The 13,495-nt window shown below is 40.1% G+C and overlaps 1 protein-coding gene across 4 annotated transcripts in view; it reads right to left on the minus strand.

The window, feature by feature from the left end:
- nlgn4xa (neuroligin 4 X-linked a) overlaps positions 1 to 13,495 on the minus strand; it is a 129,487-nt gene that overhangs the window by 11,925 nt on the left and 104,067 nt on the right. For all 4 annotated transcript variants that reach the window (XM_067493488.1, XM_067493486.1, XM_067493490.1 and 1 more), the window contains one exon: positions 8,922 to 9,711. In XM_067493488.1, the coding sequence (XP_067349589.1) occupies positions 8,922 to 9,711 (790 nt within the window). The remainder of the gene's footprint in view (positions 1 to 8,921; positions 9,712 to 13,495) is intronic.

Consider the following 13,495-nt stretch of genomic DNA (forward strand, 5'->3'; position numbering starts at 1 on the left):
ATTTGTTTTATTAGGGTTTTTTTTTCTTTCCTGTATAATCCAGGCTATCAGTGACTCCTTTGGTGTGTAAATATGGCCTAATATATTGCATAAACATTATGTGAATTGCTTGGATTTGCCCACTATGTGATTAGTTCTTCTAGTTAGTTTTTATATATCATGGGCTGCCATGTTTTGTGCACATAATTACTGTGCATAGATTTGGTGTCAAATCAGCTGGAGCAGCTCCTCTTGTCTCAGTAAAGACCATAGCACCATAATTATTTGTCTTTTGCAATGACAAATCATTAATTAAAAATGTGTTACGTAAATATTTTCCCTATATCCAAATATTAGACACAACTGTAGCTTAAGAAAGTGTCCCTCTCTTTCCTTGAAGTGAGCATGGTTCACATCACCTCTAAAAGTGCAGGTCTGACCTGAATATGCAAAAAGTTTCAACACAAAACTTCTGTCAGCTATAGTGGTTACTGTTGTCAATGACCTTATCGTTATCAGACCATTTAGATTTTATATTTAATAAATGTGTGATGCACATATAATATATTATAAGAACTGGGCAAGTGTGTGTAGAATTATTAGATCCGCTATTATAGAACTCAATCAACTTTTTGCAAAAGCCCAAAAGCCAGGAAAAACAGCAGAGTGGTGATGAAGTGATGCCTCCTTTTTTTTAAATCAAAGTCTGTCCAGGTCTGACTGAAACTGAAATTAGCTCCAAGTGACCTAAAAGACTAGGTTTTTACATTTATGTCTCTTTTCTCTCTCAATGTATTAGCTATGATTATTTCCCCATTAATTTTAATAGGGAGCCTTGTGACCAACATGTATGTAGATCATTGTTGTTTTATCTGGTTAATTCTAAACAAATCATGAAAAAGCTTTATACAGAACGATCACTGGCTAGTAACTAACCAGCACCATCCACTACAGGTGTTAGTTGCAGGTGCATTGTTTTTTATTTAGCATTTATCAGTAAACGAACCAGACAAGGGAAAGATTGAGGATTGAGTCTAGGTGCCTTTTCCAAGTGAGATGAACATGAATACAGATTTAATGGCTTTAAAAATCCAGGCCCGTCCCGTCTTGGACATAGACCTATTCAATTAAAAAAATCCAGTGCTCACTGATGAAGTTTACCCATGTGCTCTACCAAAAGATTCTCATCCCACAGCATCAGATATTGATGCTTTTTAAGACGTCAAATTGTGAGGCTTTGTACAGCCTTTGGCATATCATATTGACACAAAAGGTACCCTTTGGTGTTACTATTGGAAACTCCAGGAGCACCACTATTTGATGACCTGGGAACAACTGCGTCTAGTATTGACACTGCATATGCACTTTAGTGTCAGTATTGGAGACTCCAGAGAATCACCTTTTGAGACCACTGGAATGATTTTATATACACACAAAAACTACATTAGTGATAAGGAAAACAACTTCAGGGTACCGTTACGTTAAGAAACAACAACGGTTAGGCACAAAAACTTCAGACTATGGTTAAGTTACAAATAATTTTAAAAAAAACAACACTACATACAGTGACAATGGCACACACGTAGTACTTTACTATAGGAACCACATACGCCACGCTGTGAAATAAACATCAATAAATGCACAACGTGCACACATATGACAGTGCACAATGTCTCACATTAGAATTGAACCACCAATCTTCCATGGAAATGTACTGTGTCTTGTTGTTCACATTTTACGTCATTGATTTAGGCATCAAATATTGCGTGGTTACTCCTTAAAGCTCCAAGCATCAAACACTAATGCAAACGGATACCATAACCATCAGCATGTAACAGAGAAGTGACTGGACAAAGCTGCACTTTTTGATGCCTCGGAAATGTGAACAGGATGGCTCTACAGCAGAGTGAGGTTTTTTTTTGTCTCATTCATAAATCTAGTGTTATAGCAAATTCCCTTGTCATTGGCTTTCCTGTGGCATCAAAAAGCATAGGTTTGTCCTGTCCCTTAGTGTTAAATTCTGTTGCTTAAGGCACCTGTTTGGGTCAGTAATCAATACTTTCAGTGAAGTACAATGGAAACCCTGACACAAAAAGTTTGGACCCCTAACGCAACGACGCAGTATTTAAAGTGAAGAAAGTGTTATAGGTAGGTGGATGGGGTGATGGATGATAAATAGTCTACACTTATAAAGCACTTAAACTCATTAAATGATGGGAGCTGACCACTCACCAGGAGCAACTATGTTGTGCTTCACTGTCTTGCTCAAGGACACTTCGACATGTGACCGGAGGAGCCAGGGATTGAACCAACAACTGTGAGATCAGTGGACAACCGCTCTACTTTCCTGCCACAGTCGCCCACAACAAGACACCACACTTTCCCAAAGAAGACCAGTGTTCGACTCTATTCTCATGTTGTTAACTTTAATTATCATTACACAACATCTGAAAGTCTGAAAATGGTGGATGGTGTCTTCCATGATGTAGAGGACACTGCGTAGTTCTCCGCACTATATGAATTTGAAAGTTGCTTCATTATGGTAAATGGTAAATAGTTGCTTATATAGCGCTTTTATCCAAAGCGCTTTACAATGTAGCTTCTCATTCATCCATTCACACAAACACACACACTCACACACCGATGGCGGTGGCTGCCATGCAAGGTGCTCACCTGACCCACCGGGAGCAACTTGGGGTTCACTGTCTTGCCCAAGGACACTTCGACTTGTAGCCAGGAGCAGGGATTATCCACTGGGGGATTGTCCACTGACCCTGTGGTCCATGGTCAACTGCCTTACCAACTGAGCTACAGCCGCATGTATAATGTTCTCTAGCATTCGTTTTTATGTACATTATTTAGAGCTTTAACACTTATCAGCTGTCAACTTGCTGTTTTAAGTTTGATCGTTTTTTTGATCAATTCTACCAGTTTTTGCTGGACTGCTGCCTCTGTAGCTCATTGCTAGCCACCCGTGTTCACTCTGCCAGTGTTCGGCTGGGGCTAGCATTAGCCACTACAAGCTAACAGCCCCTACAAGCTAACATCTGCCTCCATCGACACTGCCCGCATGCTCTGCTGTGGGACTTCCTGGGTGTCGGCTCTGTTCTGGGGGCTAATGGTGGTGGACCTGCTGTTGCGGCCTCCCTCGGCATGTGCTCGGCTGCCCAGTCGTCTGCACGTGGACTACGGTTACCTCCTTACAAGGGGACCATATCAAATTCACCTAGCGCCATGCTCCAGTATTCACCATTGCAGCTGCTGGATCTCAACAACCGCGGGTCTCCCATCGGACATAGAAGTCACTGAACAACTGGGACTGCTCCGTCAACCACGCTACAGAGGGTCCACAGAGGATCCGGCCAAGGGTTCGTTTACAATGGGACCGGGAGCTCCATTCCATCACCTGAACACTGTCACCATGGAGATTGAAAACACTGCTAAGCCACAGACCAGGCAAAACGGGAATTCTGGAGTGGACTTTTGGAATCCTGGAGTGGACTCCAGAGTTCTTTGTTCTCTGACCAAAAGGAATACTACACTAAACACAAAACCTGAACTTTTTATTGTCCAGTCCCTGTCAAATAAATCCTGTTTGATCCATAATCACATTTTGGAGAATGGGACTGATATCATCTGTCTGACTGAACCTGAGGCCTACTCAGTTTTGAATGAGTCCTGCTCCCCTGGATATACCTACCTTGAAAAAGCCCGCACCACTGGTGGGGATCTAGTCATAATCCACCGTGAAGATCTGAAACTGTTGAGGTCCCCACTCATAGTAAGGACAACATCCACGACTTAGTCATTAGTCTTTCCCCATCTGTAACCTCCAAGTATACGACCTGGGTGTCTCTGACCACAAAATAATTTCAATGGACTTCCCTTCATATACATAATTTTCCAACACACCTGTTTCAGGAATCTGAGAAACATAAATCTCTCTGATTTAAATGCTGACATCAAAAATCTCTCCATGGTCCCACAACTCTCCTCGGTCAGTGGACTACTACAACAACGGCCTCCAGAATATCCTTGAGGCCCATGCTCCTGTTAGATCACGAGTGGTCACTTTCTCCAAATGTGCACCATGGTTTACAAGGGAGCTCCGACAGATGAAAACAGCTAGGCGGGCCCTTGAGTGGCCCTTTGTTTCAACCACCTTAACTGCTTATAGGCAGTTAAGGTGGCTTTATAAGTGCAGACTATTTATCATCCATCACCCCATCCACCTTGAGACTGAACAATACTGGAAAAGCACATGGGAAAAAGTACATCACATAACCAAATTGCTCAGTGGTTAGTGGACCTGAGAAAAGACCTCAGTAACCTCACTGAGCAAAATCTAGCACTCATTACAAAAGGCAGAGATTTGAGAGAGGTTCTAAAGTACAAAGAGCAGGAGGGCACCAGAACCTGACATGGTCAGCGCCTACTGGCTAAATAAGCTAACTTAATTATGTGAGCCATAAGTAGTACAAATTAACCAAACATTATCACATAAAACCCAAACAGAATGGTTAACTAAAGGCCAGACAGTCCTGAGCCTAAAGGCCCCCTAGAAGCGAGCTGTCAGATGTTAGAGGGTGGGATAAACAGGCAAATGGCTCATTACATGAGGAGAGCCCAGAAAGAAATCGATAGCAACACCATAGGACAAACAAAGTACCAGGTACTGGTAGATAAAATAGTTACTCAAGACTGTACCAACCTGTACCGGCTGGATTGACAGCAAGAAAGCCATCGATTTGATGCCTCACACTGCAATGCCTGAAATTGTACAACATCAACAGGAGCCTACATCAAGAAATCAATGGAGGTGTGGAAAAAACAAGAATGAATGTAGCAACCATTAGCCACCTCCTCTACATGGATGATATACAAATAATTTATGCCAGGACTAAAAGTGGCTCACTCGTTTACACCACTAGCATCTACAGCCAAGTCACTGCAAAATCATGGTGTTATGGTTATAACAAGGAGAGTCAAGGTATTCAAAACTGAGGGGATTATACTAACAGAAGGCAAAATACCAGATGTTGAGAACAACTACAAGTACCTAGGGATCCTACATTCCAATATGAACCATGAAGAAACGTAGCTATTGCCAAATTACTACAGTACAGAGAGTAAGGCAAGTCCTGACAAAGTCAGCTGAATGGGAAGAATGAGGTCCAGGCTACAAAGAGCTACACCTTGTGTCATTACTTGCTCGCATAGTAAGCTTGTCAAAAGAGGAAATAGAGGCCCCTGGCATCAAAACTCCTTAAAATACAGGGTTTCACCCCAAATCCAGCATCCTGAGACAGAAGGAAGAAGGCTGAGGATTAGTAAGACTAACCAAAGCAGACATAGTAGTGAATGACAAAGGAGTGGAAGAAGGTCTGATTGAGATATTTAGCAAAGCAAACATTAGGAAATTGAGAAGACTGAGAAATACCAAGGGCTAAAAGAAGAGTTGCGGAATGTGAAGGCACAAGTGGAGTGAATCCAGCAGATTCCAAAAACAGCATCTCAGACCCCTGTCCAGATAAGTGTTTTCTTAAGAACAGCTAGTATACTGTTTAGGACCATCAAAGCTCTCAGGCCTCTCTTAGAAGACCAGAGCTTGAAGGCAAAACAAGACCAACCAAAGGGGTAATTGCATAACACAGCAGCAGGCATGAGTAGACTAAGGTCAGATTTAAGGTTAGCTTTAGCAGTAAACAAAAGGACAGTCCCTCTGTCCATTCATCCATTACATGTAACTGCTTATCGTGCTGGAGCCTATTCCAGTTGTCACAGGGCGATAGAGTACCTTAGGGCAACCACAGAGAGACATACAAAGACAACCATTCATACTGAATTTTTACACATACCATTTAAAGTCACCAATTAACCTAACATGTATATCTTGGAACTATGGGAGGAAACGAGACTACCAAGAGGAAACCTACGCAAGAATAGGGAGAAAATGAAAACTGTGGACCAGGGGATGCAAACCCACAACCTTCTAGCAGCTGCTAACCTGCTAAGTAGGTTTAATGACATTCATAGTAAAACAGAATCTATTCCATGCTGGTGGTTAGCACCTGCTAGAAGGTTGTGGGTTTGCAAGTTTCAATGAGGGTGCTGGGCATACAAAGACATCCTACAGACCTACAGTCCTGTATGTGCGTATGTTTATGCAATATAAGCACTTAGGTTAAATTTACTAGCAAATAAACACACTGTATGTGAAGTTACTGTTACATTTCTTTATTAAACAACACAACACTCTTTATGTAACCTTAAAAAAGACACAATGTGTGGGGACAATTTATAAATATGTTTAGTATTAACGTATTTGTAATTTGTCACTTAAGGTTTAGACTGGGGGCAATAGACATCAGTATTGAAAGGTTTTCCATAAAAATGCTTATTTTACAATCAAAGAGCTTGCAAATAACACAGACCTTGTTAATAGTTTTTTTCTGACATTGGAAGAATAACTACCTTGTAACAGTGTAAAGTCTTGTAAAAACAACACTATTTTTGATTGTAAATAGTTCAAAGATAAGATATTAAATCATAAAACTTTCCCATGTGATTTTTCATATATAGTTGCTCATTTTGCATTTGATGTTTTAAAGTTAAAAGTAAAAAAAAAAAACAATAAAAAAACAAACACCTGGTGGAACATCTCAACACTAATGAGGTTAATTAGCAACGGGTCAATATCATGGCTGGATCTGAAAAGAGCATCCCAGAGAAAAACAAAGGTGTGTTCAATGGCTTGACAAGATTTCTCAATGTAAAATAAAGAAATTATCTATGTACACTAGAGATAAGGCCAAAGAAAATGAATAGCTGAGATCTTCGAGCCCTCAGGAAGTACTGCACAGAAAACGAACATGATTCTGTAGTTGAATTCTGGACTGTTATCAGGAACATCTCTAAAAACCACTGTCAGCGAACATAGTTTTTCATACATTCACAAATTTTCCTCCCTATCAATGAAATCCATTGCAAGATATTTCTATCTATGCAAGCCACTCCGTGTTAAGAAAGAATCAATAGCAACACACCCATACATCAAGACGAGTTTCAAAACATCAATTTACAGTGATTCAAATCAGGAGACTTTACAAAGATTGGTTGAAAAATGGCTCTCAATGATGAATTTGAGACTGAAAAGAGCCTTCCTAAATAGGCAGTTGGTTTAAAGGCAGGCGGTCCCCTGCTGATCAAGCATCAGCTGGATTGGAGCCAAATAGATAGGAGGGAAGTGTATGCTAAAGGCTATGAAGGTGATCAAGACTTTATTTATTCACCTTAATGTGAATTTTCAGTATGACTGGGCTGCAGAGACCCTGATATCTAATTTCAAGGTGCATGAAACAAAAACGTGAATTAAATATAAACAGCATGCAAATCCTCTCATTAAATCCAGCACTGCCACAGCACAAGAGAGGATTTGACTTGTTTTATGAACCCCTCCTAAATCTGTTTGACACACTAACAAAACGTTTTGTTGATACCTCAGATTTATTTTTTACACATCAAATCCGGAGATTGAGATAAAAACTGTTCAGTTTTGTCCTCTCCTCTATGGGACTTTGTTGTTAATACATAGTTATTTCCAGAAAAACATATACTACTCACTCTAATAATAAAATGTGTAGCCTAGGTTGCAATGAAGTCACTGGATATAGTGAGCACCTTATGTCATGGTTCTGTTCTTGGCTCCCCTGCTGACCTGTTTTGTTTTGGCCATGTGTTTCCATGTTGCCTCTATCTCTACACACCACCTGGCCCTTAGCTTCCTATATTCATTTGCCTCCTCACCACACATCTGCAGCAGGTCACTGATCACCTACCTTTCACAGCTGCAGCTACTCAGCTCATGAGGCCATGTACAGTACTTAAACACGCCACTCACCCTCAGTCACTGCTGGACTCTTCTCTCAGAGCTTGTGCTGTGAAACACAAAGCCAGTACCAAAGAACTAGCACTGGCAAAAACTAACTGCCACGTTGGGGTCATGTTGGCTACATCTTGGCTGACAAGGGTCCCTAAAATACACTGCAAACATAAGAGCTGACAACCATGTAGTAGTGTAGTTAATGTAGTTAATATTTTGGTGGACTGGTGTCAAGTTGGTGTCTCATCCAGAGTGTTGGTTGTATTTTTGGTTTGCCCTTGAATTATATATTTTACTTTGCCAACTTAGTTTCTATTTATACTCACAATTTCCCCACACTGCTAATGTAGTTCTGGTTTCTGTATTTCTTCACTTATTGCCTCTTCAGTTTAGTTATTTTTGATTATGGTTTTTGTCAAGTTCTACAAATGACATTTTGTTCTTTTTTGATACAGTTTTATGTTTTAGCCTATGAAACACTGGTGATGGGGGAGGGGCAGATGCTACAACAAACTCTTTCAGAAATGGGTCAGGAGAGGTACTGCAAAAAGGCCCGTTATAAGAAAAACAAGCAGTTTTTATAATAATAATAATAATAGTACAGCCCCATATTATAGTCTATATCTGTTATTATGCATAATAAATTGAACAGGTTAGTATAATATAAATTTTTGATCAACTGTTTTATACTACGGGGGGTGATTTCTGAGGTAGTGGTTGGTTCTGTGACCACTGCGATTTTATGACCTAATCAATAAATTAAAAGAACTTTTTAAAGCATCTGTAGACAACAATTGCTGGCCAACTTAGGGGTATTTTGTATTTTGAAAGGTAGTATTCAGATGAATCAGTAGATACTAGAGTATTAAAGATAACTGATCATGAATGCAGATCATACCAGTCATTTTGAGTCAATATGCACTGGTTCAATCAGGATGTGTTTTATTTAGTTTGGTGAGAGATGGGTTATGTATCTCTGTCAGAGCAGATATTCAGACAAGTAATGATCCAGCATGGGGAAAAAAAGCAAGAAACCCCCAAAAACCAAATGAGTACTCACCCTGTTTTCGCAAAGTTAGTCCAGTAGGTCATGACTACAGCGCTCAGCATCACATCGTTCTTGGAGAAATTGCAGTTAAAAAGGTCTGTGGGGCCGATCATAGGAATTCCAAACACGTAAGGTACTTCATCGCCATGGGCTGAGTCGGCCCAGCTGGGCTTCATGTCACTCTGACAGTGGTGGTAGAAAGCATAGAAGTAAGTGGGGGAGCCATATTGTGCATGGAGGTCTGCTGTTGCTACAGCTGGAGCTACCCACTGGTGATCAGTGAACAGAGCCACTAGGGTCTTGCGCCGGGTCTCTGGGTTCTCCTTGTCAGCCCAGTCTGTGTACATGAACTTAATGGTCTCACGTAGAGTATCCTTACCCTCAGGGTACCCATAAAGATGGTCCACAAAGTCTGAAACAGCAAAGTCAAAATCATTGGCAGACACCCCATCCTCACTGTCCACAATGCCATCTACAAACTTAAACCCCTCCCCTTGATTGACCCCCAGCATGATGTCATAATTAAGGAACTCCCCTTGCTCCATAAGGATCTGAGGGTCATCTGGGATCACATCACCATCAATCACAGGTCCGAAGGCAATGTGATACTTTGCAGGTGTTATGTACTGCTCTATCAGCTCCTTGTAGTTCTTGTTCTGTAGACACGCCACCAGGTCAATGGTGTCCAGCATGTTGCAGCCCACCTTCTCAGCCAGCGCTCGTGTGTACTTGGCAGGCTGGTAGTTCACCGCCCAGCTGGACAGAGCTGTACCACTCTGGATGATGGCTTTCTGAAACAGATCTGACAACAGAGCATGTATCAGTGAAACACGGATGAAGTAAAATGTGCTTGCTCCAGCAGTTCCTGTTTGGGTCAAAAGCAACTAATTATTTGGGTGGTGCCTGGAAATGGGCATTATTTCAGCTGAACATTTTAAATATCAAAAACCTCAGTGCAGTGTGTCAGGTTAACAAATCAGTACTTAAAACAAAACTATGGCATTTTACTGACCTAGAGTTGGTTTGATTTCTTACAAGTCCATCTTTATAAATAGTCCATGTCACCTTCTGTCTCCTATAAGACATTTTAACAAACATTTTAAAAGCTAAACCCTCAGGTAGATGGTGTTAAAAGTTCACCTGCAACATCTTGCCCTGCTCATTACTATGCTGCAATGAAAACTCCATCTCCAGATGTTCTGCATGTTCAACACCACTCTGTGCATCCTCAGCACAGCAGCTGGGCAGGGGTGGGCGTATCATCACGTGTCTGATTTTAGAGTGTGATGTCACAGTGGGAGCAGTTTCAGCTCCACTCATTCTCCATTCTTAATGGAATGTGTATCATGGTTATTTCAGAAGATCAGATCAGTGCATTACTGCTTTGGTAATTATCCATGTTTTTCTATAGATAAATAGTCCAATTTGCAAATAGCATTCAGAAAAGCTGAACCAAACACACAATTCCTAAGCTCTATCTCTTTTATTAGCATAAAAAACTATTTGAAGGCAAATAAATGATGATTCAGTTCACTGACGTTACATCATTGTGTCCCTAATGAACAAACTGGAACATAAAGGAGCCTTTTTGTTTATATAGCAACAATACCTTTAGGCAGTTTCTACATTTTGGATTATTGGTAGCTTTACAGACTGCCAATCAGTAAGTAGGACACAAAACACTAGGAAGACTGGAATTATGTGTATTTTGTTTCAGAGAGTGCTATTTATACTCATGCAAACATGCAGTGGTGGTGACTCAACCAGGCTGACTTGAAAAGTGTGTTTAGAGCACAAAGAAGAGATTTCCCAAAAGACCTGGTTATCTGCAACAGCTTTCATCCTGCTGCTGTTAGTAAGATGTGGAGTATCAGTTAAACCTCACGTTAGATGCTAAATCCAGAGTTATACACATGGAGCAAAATAAACTATTCTATGACCTTGGTATTGCCCACTGATGCACAAGCTAATGGTTCTGCTGTCGTTGTGCCAACTGTGCAACAGCTCTATAAATGCAAAAAGCCTCACCTTTCTACATAAAGGATTATACAGCATTAAGAATATTTGGAGTGTTTGTCAACTCTCTCAGTCCTGATTATTGCCCATCAAATCATGAAGACATGGATCTAAATGTAAATGTAAGCCTATCCTCTTCAGTGAAGTACAAGATAAAGAAAAAACACACTTAATACTGCAACCCAAAACCAAACCCAACCATCTGATTGCCCCAATGATAAATCTGGTACACTTCCACCTGAAGATAAATATACTGAGTTCGTACCAACGTGCATTTATCACCAAGCTTGTATTTTTCCCACAGAGGGAGAAAAATTGCCTGAGAATTGCAGCAGTGCGTTTTGAGATCCAATACTCTAAATCCTCTTCTTTTTTCTGACAGATGTGTCAGGCCATTTTTCTTACCTTTTGCATGTGTATTTGAGGAAACTATTCATTTTATGTAAGCCACGAGCTCTGTGCATGCCAGGAAATACTATATTATTAAAATAGTATTAAAAGAGTAATTTTTTGGTTTTTAAAATTTCCTTTAATAAACATCTAAATAAAAATTTAAATGCAGTAGGATAACCCAGTATCCATTCCCATTTATTCTTCTCCGGTGGAGATTCTTGCAGAAATGAAAATACATAGAATACACACTTCTATTGACTGGACATGCACTGTTGTTGTTGGCTTTACCATGCTTTTAGTCTTTGCTTTCGGTTTTCTGCTGTTTAAACCAATTTGTAACATAACATGTCCTGTATACAAACGCTACATGTCAAAACAAAAAACTCACTGACGCTCTTAAGGACTGGAAATTGACCAAAAAAGTAAATGGAGCACATTGTCTCTTCATTAGCCAGCTGAGACAGATATTTGAATGCTCCAAAACTGTCCTTGTGAGAACATTAGTGCTCAGGGAAAATAAGTCACTAAGTCAATTTGTGTATACAACATAATTGTTTTTTAAATACTTAATCAATATTGAATACTGTAGAAAAAAAAAACTAAACAATTCACTTGCTAAAACACAATTGGTTGAGTTGGAACGACTAGACAAACCTAAACAACTGCCAAAATTTGAATATATGTAATTATGGATATGTTTTTTGTTGACTTCAGCCTTGTTGAGAACTTGTTAGTTTCCTTTGCATTCCTTGCTAATTTAAAAAAAAATTAAAGGGCAGGTTTGCAGTTTTTTCAATTCTGTCTTAAAACCAGTCAGTTTGAGTGTTATCATGCCGACAAATAGAGAGTTATGGGTTTTATCAGTCCATAGTTATGGTTTTGTAGGTCACCTGCTATTGACTACTAGAGATTATATGAGCACGTTACAAAGCTGGAGGAAACGACAACTGATGGCATCAGCAAGGCCAATATGCAGCCCTGAGCAGGGAAGGCCATCTGGGATCAGTTGACAACAAAGACATAATAGAAGGGGAAAAAAACTTATAGAGGCCGCACCTGAGAGTGAGAAAGGACTTGAGGACAATCCCTTATCAGAGAAGGGAATCTGCTGATAAGTGATGCATATGTAAAAAGTAATAAAGGGTAAACCATTTACAAATCACCCTACAAAATATCGTTGGCCAGTAAGCCAGACAGAAAATACGTGATTTTAGTAATTTTCCTTCTCTGCAGTAAACACGCCATCAAATGGCTTATTTAAAAAACTCTAGCTTTACTGCACGTTTGTCATCACTTTAAGATGGACTTAAAGATTTTCAGGATAACTATACAGTCACCAGAATTTAAGGTGCATATTGCAGGTTAACAACCGCTATGGATTAAATTGCTTAAATTTCAAAAACATATATCTCAACTGATTATTTGGTTTAGGATTTGAAGAACTTTCTCAAAACAGATGATTTGGTCAGTGCGTAAAGTGCACTCATAAAGTGCAAAATCCGGTATAGGTCTGGATCTTCACAGGGTCTGGGTCTTTGAGGCTGAAAGATGTTCAATTTTCATCCCAGGACTGACGCTGTGTTAAGTTTTCATGTGGATCTCTCTGCCAGAGAATGAGCAACCGGATGTCTGCTTGTTTTTTACATCAAAGTCTCACTCTAGGTGAGATGGATGTGAAAGCCTCAAACAAATCTCTTTACAAAGGTGTGGGGCAGGGGGAGGGTGGGTAACCATTGAGATGATCTTGCACCTGAGAGGTGTGAACGATGACTTCATTAAAATATGGATGCAAACCCAAAAACCTCTACAGACAGTCGTGCTGGTTTTACCGTTACTACTACTTTTTCAATCAATCAAATCCACCATGCTGCTCGGTTGTTGTGTTGCAAACTCGCAACTATACGACAGAGTTAGTAAAAGTGAAAATCTAATTCAAATTTGGACAAGAATCAAACTTTTACTAGTTTCTGCTGGTAAGAGACAATAAGTGCTGTGTTAACTGGAGTCTGCTAAGAGTAGAAACCTCCCCCACTTCACCTGTGTTTGTTACAGCAGCTCCTGTTCGCGGCTGAGGAGACGATCAGTCTCCTGTATTTACTACTCAGGAGAATCACCAGTAATAAGTTGACAGTTCTAAAAAAAAATGCAACACTCGCAGAGGTATTGATTTTGCTGTG

This window comes from Channa argus, chromosome 23 (genome assembly GCF_033026475.1).
Source record: "Channa argus isolate prfri chromosome 23, Channa argus male v1.0, whole genome shotgun sequence".
NCBI lineage: Eukaryota > Metazoa > Chordata > Actinopteri > Anabantiformes > Channidae > Channa > Channa argus.